Here is a 24,211-nt window from a genome sequence, read left to right as displayed (position 1 = left end):
TTGTCCTGAACAAAGGTGACTGCCAGATACCAGCTAAATTCCACCAGGGTCACCTAGGGGTTTCCAAAATGAAGATGTTGGCGAGACATTATGCCTGATGGCCAGGATTGGCTGGAGACATAGCCACGTTGATAGGATAGTGCTCAGAGTGCCATCAAGGGCAAAAATTACCAGCAGCTCCACCAATTTTGTGTGAATGGCCAGGCAAACCCTGGACTTGGTTACACATCGACTATGCAGATTCTTTCAGGCTAAATGTTTTTGGTCATTATGGATACCCACTCAAAGTGGCTGCATGTTCATAGGGTTCCTTCGTCAAACGTGGGGACGATGACATGCATCTCTTACAATACACAGTTTCCCAGAAATGTCAGTCACAGATAACAGGCCTTCGTTTACCAGCAGAGAATTTGAGCATTTCTTAAAGTGAAATGGTATTCAACATTTAAAGACAGCTCCATACCATCTATCATCCAATAGTCTAGCAGAAAGACAAGTCTGAACTTTGATGATAGGCTTAAAGAAGCAGTCTACAGCTTCAATCAATAAAAAGTGTCCTGGTTCCTATTTGATTATCAGACCACTCCTTATGAAAATACAGGCATGGGTCCAGTAGAGTTGCTAATGGGGAGAAGACACTGTGCCAGGTTAAACCTGATCTTCTTAGACCTGTGTCGAGGGTGAAATGTCGTTAGGAACACAAATGCCAGACACAAGACTGTGCTAAGCAAGTGAGACAATTTACTTCAGGGGATGAAGTTTGGTGTAGGAACCAGGGGAATGGCCCTGTAGGGGTAACAGGTAAGATTGGAACAAAGTCAGGCCTAGTCACATAAAGTTTGGGTGGGTGTGGTGGTCCTGAACAAATATATGGACTATGTGAAAGCTGTAAACTCGCAAACAGTGCGGGAGCAAACTGTGCCCGGCTCTGTGACAGCCTTTCCAAATGTTCTCCCTTTCCGTCGAGTGTTGGATGTACCTCGGAATCTGAGATGGATACAGCGGATGTCACTGCCTCATTGTCTTTATGCCTGAAGAAGAGAATGAATTTCTTGCAATTATCTCCACCTATAAATTCTATGCCTGTGCACTTCCCTCCACTTCACCTGACAATGGAGCAGTGCTTCAAACGCTTGTGATTTCAAATCAACCTGTTGTTGTGTGACTTCTGAATTTCTTCTGAAACACCTCAGGTGCAAGAGATGAGCTACTCTTCATTACATGCTGCCGGTATCAGAGATAGAGTTGTAGGAACTAGACCTGCTGCTAAAACGCCCCAGGAGGAGCTACAAAAAAATCAAACCAACTTCTGTCCTTGCACTTGGGGAGGAGGGATGCAGTGATTGTAACAAAGTCAGCCAGGCAGATCTCGTAGAATATGGTTTCCTTGATTGGGGCTGTTCATCGAGTCCAGTCAGGGACCCCTCGCTGACAGATATAAACATGAGTTTCAAACATCCTGTTCACTCTCAGAGCTGGCTCTGAGGGAGCTGGATCAATGACAAAGGCTCTCCACATCTAAATAAGGGGTCACTTGGTGATGGGATACCAGCATCTGTGAAGTTATTTCAGGGTGCATTCTCCATAATGCCACCACTAATCAAGATTCACTTGCCAACCAATCAACACTTTCTTTACATGAAGTATAAATGTTGGGTTTCTGTTTGAATTTGTATTCTTGCAAATTGTCCTGATAAGTGCAAGACTGATACCTGGGATGGCAGGACTGATGTATGTCAAGAGACTGGATCGGTTAGGACCACCTTCCCTGGAGTTTAGAAGAATAAGTGGTGATTTCATCCACATCTATAAACTTCTACAAGACTGGACATGGTTAAACACAGGACGGATATGTCCGACAACCAGAGAATCTAGACCAGGGTCAGGATATGGGGTAGGCCAGAACTGAGAAGAGGTGGTGAGCCTGTGAAATTTGCTCCCACAGACAGTGTCAGACATCACATGAAACCAGGTTAAAGTCCAACAGGTTTATTTGAAAACACAAGCTTTTGGAGCCGCAAATACAACACAGTGTGGAGCTGGAGGAACGCAGCAGGCCAGGCAGTATCAGGAAAGTTGACATTTCTGGTCGTCACCCTTCTTCAGAAACAGGGGGAGCCTCAGTCCTCCTTTAGGTGTTAGTGAGAGGGGAAGTATCAGACACAGAATTTATAAGTAAAAGATCAAAGGGCCACATCATTGATGAGGATGTACTAAACAACAAGCCTAAGATACTATTAAATCTTTAATCAGTTAGAAGGTTTTAATTGATTAATATCCAAATGTAAATCCCTGAATTCCTTTGAAGTCATTTTCCTGAGTGAAGTAAAAGTTTTATCAGTGTAAAGAAGAGGTGACATTTTGGGTCAGACAATGCATATTAGGTGTGAGGCCTTGTTTAGAATATGTTTGTGTTTTAATTTGGTTTTACTTGTAAAGTAGGAATTTGTAAAATACTACATTGACTGTTCTCCTCCGTTACATTGATGACTGTATCGGCACCGCCTCCTGCTCCCAAGAGGAGGTCAAACAGTTCATCCACTTCACCAACACCTTTCACCCCAACTTAAGTTCACCTGGACCATCTCCAACACATCCCTCACCTTCCTGGACCTCTGTGTCAGGCAACCACCTAGAAACCGAAATCCATTTCAAGCGCACCGACTCCCACAGCGACCTAGAATACACCTCCTCCCACCCACCTTTCTGCAAAAATTCCAACCCTTATTCCCAATTCCTTCGCCTCCACCGCATCTGCTCCCAGGATGAGGCATTTCACTCCCGTACATCCCAGAAGTCCTCGTTCTTCAAGGACCGCAACATCCCCTCCGCGGTGGTCGAGAACGCCCTCAACCGTGTCTCCCGCATTTCCTGCAACTCATCCCTCACACCCCGCCCCCGCAATAACCGCCAAAAGAGAACCCCCTGGTCCTCACATACCACCCCACCAACCTCCGGATCCAATGCATCATCCTCCGACCCTTCCGCCATCTACAATTCGACCCCATTTTTCCATTCCCACCCTTGTCTGCCTGCTGGAGAGAGCACTCTCTCTGCGACTCCCTTGTCCGCTCCACACTCCCCTCCAACCCCACCACACTCGGCACTTGCCCCTGCAACCGCAGGAAGTGCTACACTTGCCCCTCCACCTCCTCCCTCACCCCCATCCCAGGCCCCAAAATGACTTTCTACATCAAGCAGATGTTCACCTGCCCATCTGCCAATGTGGTATACTGTACCCATTGTACCCAGTGTGGCTCCCTCTACATTGGGGAAACCAAACGGAGGCTTGGGGACCGCTTTGCAGAACACCTATGCTCGGTTCGCAATAAACAACTGCACCTCCCAGTCGCGAACCATTTTAACTCCCCCTCCCATTCCTTAGACGACGTGTCCATCCTGGGCCTCCTGCAGTATCATAATGATGCCACCCGAAGGTTGCAGGAACAGCAACTCATATTCAGCTTGGGAACCCTGCAGCCCAATGGTATCAATGTGGATTTCACCAGCTTCCAAATCTCCCCTTCCCCCACTGCATCCCAAAACCAGCCCAGCTCGTCCCCACCTCCCTAACCTGTTCTTCCTTTGACCTATGCCCCCCTCCCACCTCCGGCCGCACCTCCATTTCCTACCTACTATCCTCATCCCGCTCCCTTGACCTGTCCATCCTCCCCGGACTGACCTATCCCCTCCCTACCTCCCCACCTATACTCTCCTCTCCACCTATCTTCTCCTCTCTCCATCTTCGGTCCACCACCCCCTCTCGCCCTATTTATTTCAGAATCCTCTCCCCATCCCCCTTTTCTGATGAAGAGTCTAGGCTCGAAATGTCAGCTTTTGTGCTCCTAAGATGCTGCTTGGCCTGCTGTGTTCATCCAGCTTCACACTTGACTATCTATAAGTTGTGTTTTCTGATAAACCTGTTGGACTATAATCTGGTAAAACAAAGTGTGGAGCTGAATGAACACAGCAGGCCAAGCAGCATCAGAGGAGCAGGAAAGCTGACGTTTCGGGCCGAGACCCTTCTTCAGAAAAGTCTTCAGGACTATAACCTGGTGTTTGATTTCTGACCTTGTCCACCCCAGTCCAACACCTCCATATCATGACCATAGACAGTGGTTGAGGTCAAAGCATTGAATTACATGCTGTACTTAGAGGTAAAGGGATCAAAGAGCTTCAGGAGGAAATAGGAACATGGAGCTGAGTTGAACAATCAGCCATGATCATATTGAATGGCAGAACAGGCTCCAAGGGCCGTATTAGATTCCTGGCCCTACTTTTATGCTTCTAAGATATAAGGCTTTTACAAAGTGTCTTATTTTCAGTTTTCGTTTTTGGCCATTCAATCCACAAATTTAGCCACTGTTCTATAAATGATTCGACAAGTAAGCCATTTTATGTTTTCCTCTGGGAAGAGTCCAGGGTGATGTGTTGCTTCCCTGATACCAGGACCAGGGATGTCACTGACAGGCTGCACTTCAGTGGTAGGCGAACTGTTGGAGAAAACGGTGAAGGAGAAAGTTAATCTCCATTTGGAGAGGCAAGGTTTGATCACAGTTAGGCGGCATGACTTTCTCAGAGAGAGAGAGAGAGGGAGAGAGAGAGCATGCCTCACAAATCCGTGGAATTTTTCGAGTTGGCGATGAGGTGTTTGGATGAGGGTAGGGCAATTGCTGTAGTATATCAGGATTTCAGCAGGACCTTTGACAAGGCCCCACTTGGGAAACTGATAAAGAATGTAAAAGCTCATGGGATCCTGGGTAACTTGGCAAGTTGGGTGCAAAATTGTCTTAGTAGCAGGAGACAAGAGGGTAGAAGAATATTTGTGTGACAAGCTTGATGTGCAGTGGCATATGACAGAGGATAGTGTTGGATCCCTCATTGTTTGTGGAATTCATAAATGACTATGATGACAATGTGGCAGGGATGATAACTAAGTTTGTGGATGACACAAAGATTGGCTGGGTGGTTGACAGTGAGGACGAAGGTGTTAAGTCACAGGAGATTGTAAATGGACTGGTCAGATGGTCCGATCAATGGCAGATGGAATTTAACCCTGATAAATGTGAGGGGACACACATTGGAAGAAGGAATTAAACAATGAAGTATTCAATGAATGGCAAGTCACTAGGAAGCTCAGATTGCAGGATCTTGGGGTACATGCCCACAGGTACCTGGAGGCTGCAGGGCAGGTTAATAGAGTAATTAAAAAAGTGTATGGAACACTTGCCTTTAGCAGATGTGGAATATAAGAGCAAGGAAGTCAAATTGGAGCTGTGCAGAACTTTGGTTGCTACAACTTTTGTACAATGATCTTTCTTAACTCTATGTGCTCTTCAAACTCTCCAATATTCCATTTCCCTTTAACCACATTCACCTCCTTCAATCATTCCTATCTCAGTAAACTCCTCTAGACTCCTACAGTGCTATCTACGTCTAAAACCTCCTCCAACTCCTACATCTTTCCCTTACCTCTGCAACTCCACCAGCCCCTACATCCAACTCTATCTTGATAACCTCCATGTGACCATAAGATATAAAAGCAAAATTAGGCCATCTGGCCCAGTGGGTCTGCTCTGCCATTTAATCATAGCTGATACAGTTTTCAACCACATTTTCCTGCCTTCTCCCCATAACCCTTGATCCCCTGACTAATCAAGATCCTGTCTATCCCTGCCTTAAATACACTCAGTGATTGGCCTCCACAGTCCTCTGCAGCAGTGAGTTCCACAGCCTCAACTCATTTCTAAAGGGTCATCCCTTCACGCTGAGACTTTGCGCTCGAGTACTAGTCGCTCCTACTAATGAAAACATCTTCGCCATGTCCACGCTATCCTGGCATGTCAGACCCACTTTCATCCTTCTAAACTTCAAGTACAGGCCCAGAACCATCAACCACTCCTCATATGAATCACAGAGTCATCATAGAATCCATAAGTGTGCAAGTGGGCCATTTGGCCTGTTGAGTCTGCACCAACCCTCTGAAGAGCATCCCACCCAGACCCACACCCCCGCTCTATCCCTGTAACCCTGTATTGGGTAACCCACTTAGTCTATATATGATGGGAAATTTGGCATAACCAATCCTCCTAACCTGCACATCTTTGGACTGTAGGAGGAAACCAGAGCACTCGGACGGAACCCATGCAGACATGGGAAGATGTGCAAACTCCACACAGACAGTCGCCTGAGGCTGGAATTGAACCCAGATCCCTGGTGCTGTGAGGCAGCAGTGCTATCCCTGTATACCTTGTCTGGACTCCCTCCTAGGCCAAAACATCCTTTGTTTGATTCAACCATGTTGGGGCCCAAAACTGCTCACAATATTCCAAAATGTGGTCTGCGTGGTACATTGTGAGAAATTTGGCCCCTGTATCTAAGGAAGGATGTGCTGACTTTGAGAAGGTCCATAGGAAGTTCATGAGAATGATGCTGGGAATGAAGGGCTTGGCATATAAGGAGCATATAAAGAGCCCTACAATGGCCCCAATCTCTCTCAGCTTTTTCATTTCTCAACTCTACACAACTCAACACAACTGTACCCTATTTCCATTATCTCCTTCCACCCTTACATCCCTCCCTATCTCTTGACTGCCTCCTGTCCCTTTAACTGTCCTAACTGTGCAACATCCTCCAGCCCCTACCTCATAACGGGAGGTTGTAGTGTAGTGGCAATGTAATTTGGCTAGTTATCCAGCACCCCAGGGTAATGACGAGGGCACCTGTGTTTAAATCCCACCTTTTTTTTTCTAGTCATTTTTGGGACATAGACATTGCTGGCTGAGCCAGCATTTCCTGCCAGTCCCTACTTGCTCTTGAGAAGGTGGTGGTGAACTGCCTTCTTGAACTGCTGCAATCCTTCTGCTGTGGGTTGACCCACAATGCTGTTAGGGAGGAATTCAAGGATTTTGACCCAGCAAGTCAGGATGGTGAGTGGCTCGGAGGAGAACTTGCAGGGGGTGGTGTTCCCATGTATCTGCTGCCTTTGTCCTTCTGGATGGAAGTGGTTGTGGGTTTGGAAGCTGCTGTCTAAGGATCTTCGGTGAATTTCTGCAGTGCATCTTGTAGATGGTACACGCTGCTGTGACTGAGTGTTGGTGGTGGAGAGAGTGGATGTTTGTAGATGTGGTGTCAATCAAGCGGCTGCTTTGTCCTGCATGGTGTAAGCGTCTTGAGTATTGTTGAGGCTGTACCCATCCAGGCAAATGGGGAGTATTCTTGAGTCACTTAGAGGAGTTAGTTACTCACTGTAGTATCACCAGCTTCCAACCTGCTTTTGTAGCCACTGTGTTTATGTGGTGAGTCCAGTTGAGTTTCTGGTCAATGGATGTTGATAGTGGGGGATTCAGTGATGGTAACCCATTGAGTGTCAAGGGTTGGTGGTTAGATTGTTTTTTATTGGTGATGGTCATAGCCTGGCATTTGTGTGGTACCAATGTTACTTGCCACTCGTCACCCCAAGCCTGGGTATTGTCCAGATCTTGCTGCATTTGAACATGAACTGCTTCAGTATCTGAGGAGTTATGAATGGTGCTGAACATTGTGTAATCCTCAGTGAACATCCCTACTCCTGACCTTAAGATGGAGAGAAGGCCATTGATGAAGCAGCTGAAGATGGTTGAGCCGAGGACACTACACTGAGCAACTCCTGCAGAGATGTCCTGGAGCTGAGATGATTGACCTCAGCAGATGGTGAGCTCTAAACTTAATTTTTAAAAAAACTGAAAATAAAAGCTAGCCTAATGTGAATCACAAAGCCATTATTGAATTTCATGAATGCCCTTTAGGGAAGGATATCTGTCATCCTTACCTGGTCTGGCTGTGTGTGAATCCCGGCCCACAGCAATGTGGTTGAATCTTGACTGCCCTCTGAAATAGCCTAGCAAGCTGCTCCGTTCAAGTTGGAGATGGCAATAAATGCTGGTCTGCATACATCCTTTGATCAAAATCCTTCCTATCTATGTAGCCTCCTCTAGCCCCTATATCCCCTTTCTCTGCAACCTCCTCCAGATCTGGAACTGACTGATATCTCCATTCTTCCTTAATTCTGGTCCCTTGAACAGTCAAAATTTTCATCAATTCACCATTGGTAGCCATGGTTTCAGACCTGGGATGCAAATTCTGGAATTCTGTCCATAATAAATCTTTAAGGTGCTTCTTAAAACCTAACTCCTGGGCCAAGTTTTTGAGTCACTTATCCTAATACCTCACCTGCCATGGTGTTAATTATTTTCTGGTGATGCGCCTTGTAAAATCTGACTATGTTAACAATACAATATATATCAAGTTTGCTGTTGGTGTTATTATTGTATTCATATTCAGAGTCATATCTATCAACAGACATTCCTGGTGACAGAAACCCCTGGAAGGTGGGAGTGGTCTGGTTGTAGTCAGTAAGAGTGAGGGAAATAGTTGTGGTGAGCCTCTGGACTCCGTGACTGAGACAGGTGGAAGCCACCATGGAAACCTCCTAATCTCCTCAAATTACATGGTGCCAGATGAAGCAATATTATGGAATCCTCCTACCCATTTTGATTGCAGAAAAAAAACCCACCAAAATTCTTTGTCTGACATTGAAAGGGTACGGAAGTGATTTACCTGAATGGTTTCAGGATGAGGTACTTTAGCTAAACTGGGGCTGTTCTCTTTGGAGGAAACGGGATCAAGAAGAGAATGAACAAAATTATGGCAGCTTGAGATAAGGTGGACAAAGAAAAAGCTGTTCCCATTAGCTGATGATCAATGGATGAGGGGGCACACATTTATGGTTATTGGCTGGAGATGTTGAAGGGGATGTGAGGAAGAAATTTTTATCCCAGTAAGTGGTAACAACTTGAAACTCAATCCCCACAAGGGTGGTAGAGTGAAGACAATTAATATCTTCAAAAGCAAATTGTATGGGCACTTAAGAACAACAAACATGCAGAACAGAAATAGAGCAGGCAATTAGGCCTGGTTGGGTGGACCTATTGAAGCAAATGCCCTTTTCTGTGCCACAGCGACTCCATGGCTTTGTGACATCCTTTATGACTGTGAATATGGTAAACTATAGAGAGCGGTGGAGCTTCTCGTCAAAAGGAAGAAAGTAGCTTACATAAAGTGGAGGAAGCTAGGGTCAAGCTCAGCTCTAGAGGATTACGGGCAGGTGAGGAAGGAGCTCAAAAATGGTCTGAGGTCTGAGGAACGCCAGGAGGGGGCACGAGAAAGGCTTGGCAGAACGGATTAGGGAGAACACAAAGGCATTTTACACTTGTGTGAGGAATAAGAGAATGGTCAAAGAAAGAGTAGGGCCGATCAGGGATAGCATAGGGAACTTGTGTGTGAAGTCTGAGGAGGTAGGGGAAGCCCTAAATGAGTTTTTTGCTTCTGTCTTTACAAAAGAAACGAACCTTGTAGTGAATGAAGAGCAGGTGTGCATGCTGGAATGGATAGAGATAGAGGAAGCTGATGTGCTGAAAATTTTGTCAAACATTAAGATTGACAAGTCGCCAGGCCCGGACCAGATTTGTCCTCGGCTGCTTTGGGAAACGAGAAATGCAATTGCTTCGCCACTTGCGAAGATCTTTGCATCCTCGCTCTCCACTGGAGTCGTACCTGAGGACTGGAGAGAGGCAAATGTAATTCCTCTCTTCAAGAAAGGAAATAGGGAAATCCCCGGCAATTACAGACCAGTAAGTCTCACATCTGTCATCTGCAAGGTGTTAGAAAGGATTCTGAGGGATAGGATTTATGACCATCTGGAAGAGCATGGCTTGATTAAATGCAGTCAACACGGCTTTGTGAGGGGCAGGTCACGCTTTACAAACCTTATCGAGTTCTTTGAGGATGTGACTAGAAAAGTTGATGAGGGTCGAGCTGTGGATGTGGTGTATATGGACTTCAGCAAGGCATTTGATAAGGTTCCCCATGGTAGGCTCATTCAGAAGGTCAGGAGGAATGGGATATAGGGGAACTTAGCTGTCTGGATACAGAATTGGCTGGCCAACAGAAGACAGCGAGTGGTAGTAGAAGGAAAATATTCTGCCTGGAAGTCAGTGGTGAGTGGTGTTCCACAGGGCTCTGTCCTTGGGCCTCTACTGTTTGTAATTTTTATTAATGACTTGGATGAGAGGATTGAAGGATGAGTTAGCAAGTTTGCAGACGACACGAAGGTTGGAGGTGTCGTTGACAGTATAGAGGGCTGTTGTAGGCTGCAGCGGGACATTGACAGGATGCAGAGATGGGCTGAGAGGTGGCAGATGGAGTTCAACCTGGATTAATGCGAGGTGATGCATTTTGGAAGGTCGAATTTGAAAGCTGAGTACAGGATTAAGGATAGGATTCTTGGCAGTGTGGAGGAACAGAGGGATCTTGGTGTGCAGATACATAGATCCCTTAAAATGGCCACCCAAGTGGACAGGGTTGTTAAGAAAGCATATGGTGTTTTGGCTTTCATTAGCAGGGGGATTGAGTTTAAGAGTCATGAGATCTTGTTGCAGCTCTATAAAACTTTGGTTAGACCGCACTTGGAATACAGCGTCCAGTTCTGGACGCCATATTATAGGAAAGATGTGGATGCTTTGGAGAGGGTTCAGAGGAAGTTTACCAGGATGCTGCCTGGACTGGAGGACTTACCTTATGAAGAGAGGTTGACTGAGCTCGGACTTTTTTCATTGGAGAAAAGGAGGAGGAGAGGGGACCTAATTGAGGTATACAAGATAATGAGAGGCATAGATAGAGTTGATAGCCAGAGACTATTTCCTAGGGCAGAAGAGGCTAACACGAGGGGTCATAGTTTTAAGCTGGTTGGAGGAAAGTATAGAGGGGATGTCAGAGGCAGGTTCTTTACACAGAGAGTTGTGAGAGGATGGAATGCGTTGCCAGCAGCAGTTGTGAAAGCAAGGTCACTGGGGTCATTTAAGAGACTGCTGGACATGCATATGGTCACAGAAATTTGAGGGTGCATACATGAGGATCAATGGTTGGCACAACATCGTGGGCTGAAGGGCCTGTTCTGTTCTATGTTCTATATTACTCCTTGTGTTTGTCAACCAGTACCTAACCTTTTACATAGTTGAACACAGTGTGAGGAAAATGCCATTCTGGTAAATGATCATCTATGGTCTCATATGATAGAGCAGATATCTGGAACTGAAGGGCCTACTCCTGCCCCTATGTGTCTATTCTCCTTAATTGCTTGTCCTCCATCCAGAAAGTGTTAATTTTATTTCTATCTGTCCAGCCATAAATAGAGATTCCGCTGCACCTGTTTCTCTTCCTGACACAACACAATGACATCAGTTAACAAACAAAGTTGCTGGAAAAGCTCAGCAGGTCTGGCAGCATCTGTGAAGGAGAAAACAGAGCTAACGTTTTGGGTCCCCTGACCCTTCCTTCTGTTTTTGTTCCTGATTTACAGCATCTACGGTTCTTTTGGTTTTTATTTACAATTACATCAGTAATCCCCAACATCTGTATACTTACCTCCCACCAATTTTTCAGTTTTGTGCTGTTTCCTAGCATATTATCAAAAAATCCAATGTCAGCTTCCACCTGTCTGTTGACCACTCTAAACTCTAATTCTCTAACTCTGTTATCTCTTCTAATCTGCCCAGTTTACATTTCCCAGAGCACTGGAAAACTGCCAGTGTAACGATTTTATTTAAAACACAAAGGGGACAAAATAAGGCCAAACTGTAGGTCAGTAAGCCCAATGCCTGATATTGGAAAAATGTTAGAATTATTGTTAAAGGATTTAATAGCAGAGCATTTAGAAATACTTAACACGATCAGCATGGCTTCATGTGTTGCAAAGTTGGGTACAGTGCTTGTGGATTGGCAGGCAAAATTCTGGGGGATGGGGGGAGTCATTGTGTGGTCCCGTCAAAAGGTATTGTGTTTTTTCAGTGCTAAGAGATTTAAAATGGATACCTCCGATCAGCAGCTTGAAAGTTTGCAAGTACACAGAGAGTAACTGAATTGAAACATTTGTGCCAAAAGGCTGGACATTTAGCAGGCCAAGCAGTAGTTTTGTTACCAGGACAATAGGCTTTTGAATTTAGCCAATCAATTTGAACCAGGCGCTTAGATACCAAAAACCAATTAAATTTAAACCTGATGGTTTTGACAGCGTAGGATCAACCCCATTGTAAGAAATATTGATATGCCGTCAAGGGTATAAAAGAAGGGGGCTGTTAGACAAAGTCTCGAGTTAGCTGCCATCACTAGAGCCAATAGCCATTTTAAATCTCTAAGCACAGAAAAAGCTCATGATCTTTTAAAGGGACAATGCAATGCACACCACCCCCCCTCACCCCCTTAGGATTTTATAAACACCAAATTCTAACTTCCTGCCTCCCAATCCACAAGTACTCTAACCAACTTCACAACAGGGGAAATCATTTCTGAAAAATTCACTAGAGTTCTTTGAGGAAGTAACAGCATGGGAACAGAAGTAGGCCTTTCAGGTCCTTGAGCCTATTTCAACATTTAATGAGGTTATGATTGATCCGTGGACTAACTCCATGTACTTTCCTTTGGCCCTAAATACTTTTGCTTAACAAAAAAAATTTATCTCAAGATTCAAAACTGACGACTGACCTAGCATCAACTACCATTTGTGAAAGAAAGGGAAAAACCTTGACAACCTTTGTGTTAGAAGTGCTTCCTAACATCTCTCCTGAACTGTCTGGCCCTGGTAGAACCCAAAGTGAGCTCTGATGGGCAGATATAGTGATAAGAAAATGCAGCTTAGGTGCCCTGTCAATGATATCTTCCTTCACTGTTTAAGTTTGGAAGTGGACTAATGGGGAGATAAGTGACTGGATTGCATTTTCCATGTGTTTATGGAAAATATTTGGCCAATCTTCTATATTATTGAGTAGCTCCCAATACTGGAATTGTACTTGAAAAGCTAGGATGTGTTGGAGCTAGCTATTGAGCATATGTTTTCATCTAGAATGTTGATGGATGCTGTATCCAGTGTCTTCAGCCATTTCTTGATATCTCATTAAATGAATTAAATTGACTGAACTGAACATTGGTCTATGCAATAGAGTTCTCTCGCTCAAACTCAAAAGAAGAAATCCGAGTCAGTTGTCAGTGCAGTTTTGTTATTATCATCCAGAAAGCTGGGTACTATCAAGAGGCAAGGAACAACAACTGGATACTGACAAGATATAGATGCTGAGATGTATGTGCGCCATTTTCTTGTCTGCATTTAAGGAAGAAACTGCTTTGGAGATGGTTTTAAGGGGGGATTTTCTAGATTGATATCTGAGATGAGTAGGTTATCTTTTGAGGAAAGGTCAAATAAGACTGGGCATATTTCCATTGGAATTTATAAGAACGAGGGATGATTTGATTGAAGTGTGTATAATACGGAATGGTCTTTGACATGGTGGAAGTGGAAAGGGAAAGGATTTTTCTTCTTGTGAGGCAGTCTAGAACTCATGAGCACTGTTTAAAATTAATGGCCACTCTTTCAAGATAGAGGATAAATACTTTTTCCTCAGTAGGTTGAGCAGCTTTTGAACTCTGCATCAGAAGGCGTTGGAGGCAGAATTATTTAATATCTTTAAAGGTGGAGGTAAGGCAATCAGGGCTTATTGTGGTAGATGAGAACTTGGAATTCAAAGCACGAACAGGTCAGCCATGATCTTATTGAAAGAGAGTAGGCATGAGGAACCAAATGGTTTACTTCTGCTCTTAGTTTGTTTGCTGTTGTGGAGTAACAGCCACGGACAAAATAATGAAGATGGGCCTAGGCCTGAAACATCAGCTTTCCTGCTCGGCCTGTGTTCATCCAGCTTTACACCTTGTTATCTCAGAGGTGATATCAAGACTGAACCAACCAAACACTGTGCTCAAAGGATCTTGGGAAGTTCTGTCAGGCTGTAATTTAAAACAAAACTGCAGGTACTGGAAATCTGAAACGTAAACAGAAATGGCTAGAGAAACTGCAAAGGTCTGACAGCATCTATTTGAGTGTGTGAGAGTAAAAAAAAAATCTGAGTCCTGTGAACTTACTTCATTTCTGAAAATGAATGTTCACAGGAATCTAAACAATGGTTTTGTCTCTCCACAAATGCTGCCAGAGCTGCTGAGTTTCTGCAGCCATTTCTGTTATTTGTTTCAGGCTGTAGCTTGTCCCATCTGTCTCTCCTGATTTTGGCACCATTTCCAGCTGTAAAGTTGGTGAATACAATAAGAGATAACAGTGTAGAGCTGGATGAACACAGCAGGCCAAGCAGCATCATTGGAGCAGGAAGGCTGATGTTTCAGGTCTAGACCCTTCATCAGAAAATCCAGAACAGGCCCAAAATGTCAGCCCTCCTGCTCAGCCTGCTGTGTTCATCCAGCTCTACACTTGTTATCTCGGATTCTGCAATTCCCATTATCTCAGAATGCAATAAGGTTGCCTAAGCTGTAAGTTCCTTTGTAGAGTCAGAATCTAATGCTAGAATCACTATCAGGTGGTTGGTCAGATCTTGTGAAAGAGCCAAGTAGTGTGCTAGACCAGTTCAGAAGATACTTAGAAGTTAAATAAATTACTATTCCAGATTTGTTTTAGTTAATTTACTAACCCCCACTTCCAGAATGAGATTTTAAGCTTATATCCCACATCCATACCTCAGATCTCCAGATTCCCCTCATATCTGGAATGTCCTAGAGCTTAAATTTAAAATTTCATGGTCTGAGCATGTTGCTAAAAAGGCATTCCTAGATTCTAGAAGGTCATTCAAATGGGAGTATTAGTGATGATGGAAACCCAATCTCTAATACAAAAATCACATTAGAAACATAGAACATGCCCTTAAAATGAAGCTAATAAACACTGCCTTTTGAAGGTACCAATTAAATTGATTTAATAAGACTGTTTGAGAAGGTCTAACAATGATTTGACTACTTCCATTAGACTATAGTGCCCACAGTCTGTGTTACCTGATTATGTTTAAATGAAGTCCTTGCGAATGGTTTCAAAGGTCACTTTTTTAAAAAAGTATGCTTATGACAAGGCATTAGATTAGTGACAGTGTACTTGCTGGTGTACCATTTTCAAAAAAAAGGTGATTTCCACAATGATCCCAGAGGCAAGGAGAATGCAGATTGGCATCTGTAGTGAATAGTAGGAACTTTTGCATTTTGGCTCTTTGCTACAGCGAGCCAAGGGTATAAATCATGGCTTCTGCAGCTTTCCCTTCTTTCTTTCTCCTCCTCACCACCCCCCCAACATTTCATCAGAACAGCCCTGTTGATCTGTGGAAGTCAATTGCCATTCCTGCTGGTGGTGCTAGAGAATCTAAAACTCATTCTAGCTTTAAAAACCAACAAAAAAAAAGATAGATCAGGAAATCAATTCAATATTTATTTCCAAATGATAACAGTAAAACACAGGACCTATTACAAAAATAGACTTCTCAGCTGTAACACTGAGGCCTCAAGATTTGTACAATCCTGCCTGCTCCCTCTGAAGGGAGATGGTTGGTATTCCTTAAGCAAACTCTTAGAACAATTACACCATTTCATACTCTCAGACTGTTCCCCATTATCTATTAGAATGTTAAACATCCATTCTCAGATTTGAACAGAATTTAAGATGGACGGGTGTGAAAAAGGCAGGAAGTAATAGGTCATACTGGGCAAACGTAGAGTGGTGAGAAAGAGCAGAGGCTTCAAGTCACCTTAATGTGAACAAGCCCTAGGTAATGAAAAGAACCCTACAGCAAGTTAGAAGCACTTGCGATGGACAATAGAGGGACCAGACTCATCATACTCCTGCTTACTGATCCACATTTGCTGGAAGGTGGACAGAGAAGCTAAAATGGAGCCTCCGATCCATACTGAATACTTCCTCTCTGGTGGAGCTATGATCTTAATCTTCATTGTGCTCGGAGCCAAGGCTGTGATTTCCTTCTGCATCCGATCAGCAATACCGGGGAACATAGTGGTTCCACCAGACAGGACAGTATTAGCATACAGATCCTTCCTGATATCCACATCACATTTCATGATGCTGTTATATGTGGTCTCGTGGATACCATTGGATTCCATACCAATGAAGGAGGGCTGGAACATGGTTTCTGGGCACCTGAAGCGCTCATTGCCAATGGTGATGACTTGGCCATCAGGGAGCTCGTAACTTTTCTCCAAGGCTGAAGAGGAGCTGGCTGTCTGTATCTCAGAGTCAAAGTCCAGGGCCACATAAGCAAGTTTCTCCTTGATGTCACGCACAATCTCCCTCTCAGCTGTGGTCGTGAAGGAATAGCCGCGTTCAGTCAGGATCTTCATCATGTAATCAGTGAGATCCCGACCAGCCAAGTCCAGCCTCAGGATGGCATGAGGCAAGGCATACCCTTCATAGATCGGCACGGTGTGGGACACACCGTCACCAGAATCTAGCACAATGCCAGTCGTACGGCCAGAAGCGTACAGGGACAGCACGGCCTGAATGGCAACGTACATGGCTGGGGTGTTGAAGGTCTCAAACATGATCTGGGTCATCTTCTCCCTGTTGGCTTTGGGGTTGAGGGGTGCCTCTGTGAGGAGAACAGGATGCTCCTCTGGGGCCACTCGCAGTTCATTGTAGAAGGTGTGGTGCCAGATCTTCTCCATGTCATCCCAGTTGGTGACAATGCCGTGTTCAATGGGGTACTTCAGGGTCAGAATGCCCCTCTTGCTCTGGGCTTCATCTCCAACATAGCTGTCTTTCTGACCCATTCCAACCATCACTCCCTAGATGGAGGAAAAAAAACAAACAGGATGAATTCACAATGAACTCAAACAAGGCTGGTCTACTCGCCATCAAGGACTTCTTGTTCTGAGGAATACCCAGCACCCAGATGTTGGGCCAACAATTGAATGTGCTCAGGTCAGGCTGGATAGTTTGTTTTAAACATCCAGAGATTAAACTTCTTTAACAAGATGTATTTTGGGAGTGACATTACTCAGTCTGCCTTCTACAACTGCATTTCAGTGATCGTTACTTCATTTTATGAAAGTGAGGATTCAGCAATAGAAAGTGACAACAGCAAAAGAGCAGGTAGATTTGAAAAAAGTTGATGGAAGAGCTCAGCAGGTCAGGCAGCATCTGTGAAGGAGAAGATGGCATTAATGTTTTGGGTCTGGTGACCCTTCCTCAGAACAGGTAGATTCAGGTCTTTTGGATAAGGGCATTGTGGATGTTCAAATTCTGAAGAAATGGACAGAACTGTGTTGAGAGAAAGTCACTGGACCCAAAATAACAACTTCCTTCACAGATGCTGCCAGACCTGCTGAGCTTTTGATGGACTGGGATCTTGTGACACAGGCAGTATCACAGTAGGACAGGGCCAGACAATCAGCCTTTGCAGAAAGGAATATCATGCTTGATAAATCTACTCAACCTCAAATTCCAGCCAAGTTGCAAATGAGCCAGTGTGGTTTACAAACACTTTTGCAAGTCTTTTGGTAAAGTCCTACACAAGGAGATCAGCATGTAAAAGTTAAAGGTTTGGGACTGGAAATAGCCTACTGACCCAGAGAACTAGAATAAAGGCACAATTACTGGCAGATGCTCGAATGGTATAAAAACTAAAAACAAAAAACCCAAATAAAAAACAACTTCTCCATCACACATATTCAGATGAGGCCAACTTCAACAAAGCAGCCTCTGAAGAAGTGTCCACTTTCTTCAACCGAGGATTCCCAGCACCCTTGTGAACAGGGCCTGACCCATCTCCTACACTTCCACCCCTTCTCTTCCCTCCTGCAAGAGTGCTAGGGTTTCCCCCTGTCCTTACCTACCTTCCCACCAGCATCCACATCCAGAAAGTCAGATGCCTCTTGTGCCACCTCCAAACACATTCCCCTCCCTGTCCACCTTCCACAGGGACTCCTCTGGTCCAGACTTGCTTCACCCCCAACCATAGGGCCTATCCTTATAGGGGAGGGTGCAACACCTACCCATTTACTCCTCCCTCCCTACTACCTAAGGGCCCCAAACATACCTTCTTTTAGAAGTGACACTTTACCTACACTTCCCAGACACTAGTCTACTGCATTGGTTGCTCACAATATGGTCTCCTCTACTTTGGGGAGGAGAATCAGAGAGATACATGTTCTGTCACCTTATGTTCTGCTTGCAAAAAGATCCTGAGCTACCCATTACTTGCCACTTTACACATCACCATGCTGCCTGGCTAACATCTGTCTCTGGCTTGCTGCAGTGTTCTGGCAAAACCCCAAGCTGGTCAAACTACACTTCATTTTCCACTTGGGGGACTCTGCAGTCCTCTGGATTCAATATCAAGTTCAATAAATTATAGGGCCTAAACTCCCATATTCAGCCTCCTACCCCATACACTAGGCCTTGTTATCACAACCTGCCATTACACACTACCCATTTGTTAGTCACTAACAGTCCCTACTAATAACTATTCACCCTCCTAGCTAAGTCATTACCAACTCCTTTGACTACCCAACTGCTCTTCTGTCTTGGGCTCGATCTATCATTTACTCCCTACCCCATCCCTCTCCCCATTTTCTACATATAAATCCACTTTCCCAGCTACTAGCAGTTTGAGGAATTCACCAGACCCAAAACTAACTGATTTTTCCTTCAGATTGTGCCAGACATGCTGAGCTTTCCCAGCAGGTTTTTTTTGTTCCAGGTTTACATTATAGTTTGGAGTAGAGTGCTTATTGTGAAGGAGAAAACAAATAAAACCCCTGGGGAGCAGTGAGCTTTTTGACAGAATTTACCCTGCAGTTTGAGGGGGGAGAAGTTGGAATCAGATTAACAGGTTTACAACTGAGTAAAGGTAACTGTAAAGACATTAGGGAGGAGCTGGCCAGAATTGATCAGAACATAGGTCTAGCAAAGAAAATAGTGGAGCAGCAATAGCAGGAGTTTCTGGGCATAATTCAAGATGCACAGCAGAAATTCTTCCCAAAGAAGAAACTGCCTAAGGGGAGGATGAAGTATTCGAGGCTGAAAGGGGAAGTCAGACAGCATAAACAAAAACCATTCAGCCAGGTGAAGATTCGTGGCAAGCCAGAAGATTTGGAAGCCTCTCTTTAAAAGAAAACCAGCAGAGGACAACTTAAAAGCATGTGGGTGGGGGGGGGTGGGTAAGATGAAATATGACAGTATTTAGCTAGCAAATAAAGCACCTCTTGTATTGTTGAGATTTTTGTAAAGGGAAGGGGTATGAATGGATATCAAACTTATGGAAAATGAGCCTGAAGTAGTAATAAGGAAACAAAAAGGGAGGAGGAACTAAATAGGTCTTTTGCGTCAGTTTATGATTCAGGGGACAGTGAATGTGGTGGTTATTACCTAAGGAGATGCTGGGAAAGCTAAAAGGTCTGAAGGCAAATAAATCATTGGGAATGGATGGATTACATCCCAGATTTCTGAAGGAAATAGTGGAGGAGATTGTGGAGGCATTGGTGACAGCCTCAAAACAGGAGTCAAGAAGCACCCAGAGGACTGGGAAATGGCTAATGTAATATCCCTATTCGAGGGAGGGAGGGAAGCAGAAGAGTGGAAACTACTTGACTGATTAGCCTGACCTTGCTTGTTATGATTTCAGGGTCTATTACTAAGGATGAGATTGTTGAGTATTTGGAAGTGCACCGTAAAATAGCACTGGATCATCAGCGTGGCTTTGTCAATGGGAGGTCATGTCTGACAAATCCAGTAGAATTGAGCTGGTAACAAACAAGTTAGACAAGAGAAAGCCAATGGACATGATCTATTTGTCAAAAGCCTTCTGGCAGATAAAGTGCCACACAGGAAGCTGCTAAATAAGATCCCAGTGTTAGAGGCAAAGTACTGGCATGGATAAGGGATTGGCTAACTGGCAGGTCAGGCAAAGTGATCTTTTTCAGGATGGCATTTGGTGACTAGTGGAGTCTGCAGTGATCAGTTGGCACAACTATTCACATTACCTTGTAACGATTGAGGGGAAAAACTGAGGGCATTGTGGCTAAGTTTGCAGATGATACATGGATATGTATAGGAGCAGGTACTGTTGAGGAGGTGGGGAGGCTGCTAGGAGGAGGAAAGTGAGGTTCCCTACTTTGGCAGGGAGAATGGAGGCAGAGTCTAATTTCTAAAAGGAAAATATGCTTCAGATTTCTGAAGCCTAAAAGGGATTAGGAGTCCTAGTTAAGGATTCTGAAGGATAACATATGCCTTCAGCTGGTAGTCAGGAAGGCAAATGCAATTCATTTCAAGAGCTAGAATAAATAGCAGTGATGCACTGCTAAGGCTGTGCAAGGTTCTGGTCAAACTGCATTTGAAATTTGAGTAGTTTTGGGTCCCATATCTAAAGGGAGAAAATGCTGCCATTGGGGGTTTTCCAGAGGACATTCACTAGAATGATCCTTAATGTTTCAGTTTGGTGATCCTTTCTCAGAGCCTGCCACCAAAACAAACTGATTTTATTTTTTTTCTTTACAATGCTACTAGACCTACTGAGCTTTTCCAGCAATTGATTTAGTTCCCTAAATCAAGTCTGCCTCATTACACATCACTAAATCCAGAATTACCCATTTTCTAGTGGGCCCTGCCACCAGAAAGTCCAAAAACATCCTGTAGATATGCCACAAACTGGTTTGTTGGTATCTAGTACCAACCTGGTTTTGCCAGTCCACCTGCAAACCGAAGTGCCCCAGAACAGTTATAATAAGTGACTTTCTGACATGCCTTTTCTGATTTATTTTCTGTCTCATTTCCTGACTATTGATAGGAGACCAGTACAGGGTCTTTTCTCCTTGGCAAAGAACTGGTTCACAGACAGGAAATAGCAGGAATAAAAGTCTATTAAGTGGCAGGCAGAGCCTAGCGTAATACCACAGGGATCAGTGCTTAGACACCAGCTAGTCACAACATATGTTAAATGATTCAAGGAGGGTACTAAAGGTAATACCCCCAGGTTTCAGATGACACAGCTGAGTAGGAGGGTGAGCTGTGACATGGCAGCAGAAATGCTCCAGGGTGATTTGGGCAAGCTTTGTTTCAGATTGACGTACAAAGGAGAAACTGGATCAGTTTGGATTATATTAACAGATTAGAAGATTGGTGGCAGGATGGGGATAGGAGCAGGGCAGAATAGAATTTTAAAATTCTAACAGTAATAGACAGGAGAAACAAGAGGATGGTCCTGTTGTCAGGGGAGTCCAGAACCAGGGGCCAGTTTATAGATATGACCCATTTAGGACTCATGGGGAGAAAAGTGTCTTCACCCAGAGAGCAGGGAACCTGTGGAATTCTGTCACAGAAAGCAGTTAAGGCTAAAACATCTAATTCTTGGAAAAACTTCAGTATAGTTCTCATTGCTAAAGGGATCAAAGTGTATGGGACAGAACGTTGGAACAGGGTACCCCATTGGTTAATTGGCCATGATCTCATTGAATGGAGAAACAGGCCCGAAACGTCAGCTTTTGTGCTCCTGAGATGCTGCTTGGCCTGCTGTGTTCGTCCAGCCTCACATTTTATTATCCCTCTCTCACCCCCAAATTACCTACTCTTCTTTTTAAAGAAGGACTGGGTTAAAGCACTGTCTGGGAGGAGGCTGATGTGTCTAAATAGGTTGATTAAAAGTGTTTCATGATAGACCAGACCTGAGGGAACAAAGACCTATCTGAGCTGTATGTAGTGAACAGGGGTCTACAAATAGCATTATGAGAATCTCAGTTACATCGAAAAGGAGGGGGGGGGGGGGGGGTTGAGAAAGAATAAGTTAGTTTGTAGGTGACAAAAGGTGGCATAAAGTGGTGAAGGTAGCATCGGCTGACAGAAAGGCAGGCTGTTTGATCAAGTGGGCAGATCAACTTTATCCCGGAGAAAAGCCCAGAACAGAGGACAACAATATTAAAACAATGATGCCACCCGAAGGTTGCAGGAACAGCAACTCATATTCCGCCTGGGAACCCTGCAGCCTAATCGTATCAATGTGGACTTCACCAGTTTCAAAATCTCCCCTTCCCCTACTGCATCCCTAAACCAGCCCAGTTCATCCCCTCCCCCCACTGCACCACACAACCAGCCCAGCTCTTCCCCCCCACCCACTGCATCCCAAAACCAGTCCAACCTGTCTCTGCCTCCCTAACCGGTTCTTCCTCTCACCCATCCCTTCCTCCCACCCCAAGCCGCACCCCCAGCTACCTACTAACCTCATCCCACCTCCTTGACCTGTCCGTCTTCCCTGGACTGACCTATCCCCTCCCTACCTACACTCTCTCCACCTAACTTCTTTACTCTCCATCTTCGGTCCGCCTCCCCCTCTCTCCCTATTTATTCCAGTTCCCTCTCCCCATCCCCCTCTCTGATGAAGGGTCTAGGCCCAAAACGTCAGCTTTTGTGCTCCTGAGATGCTGCTTGGCCTGCTGTGTTCATCCAGCCTCACATTTTATTATCTATTAAAAAGGGAGCCAGGCCAGAGGTGATGTCAGAAAGCATTTCTTCAGAGCACAGGAGAAGCCCAACACTAAACCAAAAAGAAAAAGTGTTGATACACAATTGGGTATAGAGGAAGCAACTGGCAATTTTGACAGGCCAAATCAGATTCAGGTACCTAAAGATATCAAGCCATAGAAATCAAGGTTTAACATAACAGGCACAACTTAATTGAATCAGAGAAGTGGCTCAAGACGCAAGCAACTTCCTCCTGCTGCTTCCCAGGCAGGTTGAACCATCTGTTTGACAGGGTTAACACACACCAGGGATTAGGAATGGCACAGAATAAGGAGAAATCTAGAGGAGGAACAGATGCTCAAACAGTGCTCCAGGAGACAACACTGGGAAAGAAATGCCCAGGTATAGCTAGATCATCCTACCCCTGGCTTAATCCTGTCCTGGCCATAATTCAAGGTTCATGGCTCAGGTTTCTGTTCCCCCAGCTTCAACTTGGTTTAAAGACTGAGAATGCTACCATGTAGGAGGAAGAGAGGGGAAAAAAGCTCTGCTGGCTCATTCCAACAGCAATTCTGTTAGCCCCACTTCTCACATCCCTGCAACACCAGCTACAGATATTTACACTTATCTTTCAGGAGTTACTCTTGTATCCAGTCAAACCATGCACTTCATATGTGCAGATTTAAGTGCATTTTTCAGCCCCACATCCTTTGATGGATTAAAGAATCACTTAAATGGTCCCACTGCACTCAAAATAAAACCTAACTTTCAGCCATTGTCAGTTACCCCACTGATTCTAGAAATAGACCATCATGATTGTACAGAAACAGGAACACCTCAGTAAAAAGGGTCAGATAGAGCTCCAAACAGGAACAACCCCACACTGACAGCTACGCCCAAATTGCAAGAGCAGGAACCAGCAAGGGTTAAAGTCAAACCATAGTCTCTAAAGGAAATAGAATGTAGACCACAAACAGTGCAGCAAAAGAGGAAGCTGCAAACAAGTGACAAGGCTACAGTTACAAGAAATACCAGTCCCCACACCTAAAAGGGTGGAAAAAACAGCACTATCAAAAAGTAGGGAGATCTTTCACAAAAACTCACCTGGTGACGGGGACGTCCCACAATGGAAGGGAACACAGCTCTGGGAGCATCATCGCCCGCAAAACCAGCTTTACACATCCCAGACCCATTGTCGACCACCAGAGCTGCAACATCATCATCGGCCATGGCTTAGAATCTGCAGGAGGTGACTGAAAGAGATAAAAGGAGACATCTATTGGCATAGACAAGACAGAAAGGAAAACACCAACAGAAAATGCACAAGACATGGCTCAACAACTTCTGAGACTTCCTTCTTGTTTAAAAGGGACCCTAATGGAAAGTATAGATTCACAGCTAATACCCATTACACTTCCTCCAAGTAAAAACAAGCCTTCATTCCTGCCACAACTTACTTTCCAAGCTACACCTACCTCTCACCCAGAACACTGCCTTTCCTTCTGCAAGCAAGAAATGAGACTGTCACTCTGCCTGCCTGTTAACTATTAGTACTGATCCCCTCCCAGGCTCATCATTCAGCAGACAGCCAATGATCTGCAAGAGGAGGATCTGATTGGTTCAGGCTGCCTGTCAGGCAGGAGCTTCCAGGTTCACGTTTTAGGCCAAGGGTTTGGTTCAGGACATGTTTTAAGTATATATCAAGTAATATAGAACAGAGAGTGTGCAGCACTGTCAGATGGTCATAACTGTGTGTGTGCCAGACTGTCAGAGCGTCAGTACTGAAGGAGTGCCGCACTATTGGAGAATCAGTGTTGAGGGATCTCCATA

At 44.6% G+C, this 24,211-nt stretch overlaps 1 protein-coding gene across 2 annotated transcripts; it reads right to left on the bottom strand.

Annotated features, from left to right (window-relative positions):
• Positions 1–15,325: 15,325 nt before the first annotated feature.
• Positions 15,326–23,949, bottom strand: LOC125451912 (actin, non-muscle 6.2). Of its 2 annotated transcripts, none has more exons than XM_048529653.2 (3): positions 23,857–23,949; positions 23,486–23,634; positions 15,326–16,713 (listed from the first exon to the last, which is right to left on the bottom strand). In XM_048529653.2, the coding sequence occupies exons 2-3, from the start codon at positions 23,609–23,611 to the stop codon at positions 15,709–15,711; spliced, it is 1,131 nt and encodes a 376-aa protein (XP_048385610.1). In that variant the 5' UTR covers positions 23,612–23,634; positions 23,857–23,949; the 3' UTR covers positions 15,326–15,708. The 2 variants fall into 2 exon arrangements, with proteins under 2 accessions (XP_048385610.1, XP_059502259.1); XM_059646276.1 differs by having other exon boundaries at positions 23,839–23,895.
• Positions 23,950–24,211: the final 262 nt, after the last annotated feature.

Source organism: Stegostoma tigrinum, chromosome 5 (genome assembly GCF_030684315.1).
Source record: "Stegostoma tigrinum isolate sSteTig4 chromosome 5, sSteTig4.hap1, whole genome shotgun sequence".
Lineage (NCBI taxonomy): Eukaryota > Metazoa > Chordata > Chondrichthyes > Orectolobiformes > Stegostomatidae > Stegostoma > Stegostoma tigrinum.
This window is presented reverse-complemented; position numbering and strand designations above follow the sequence as displayed.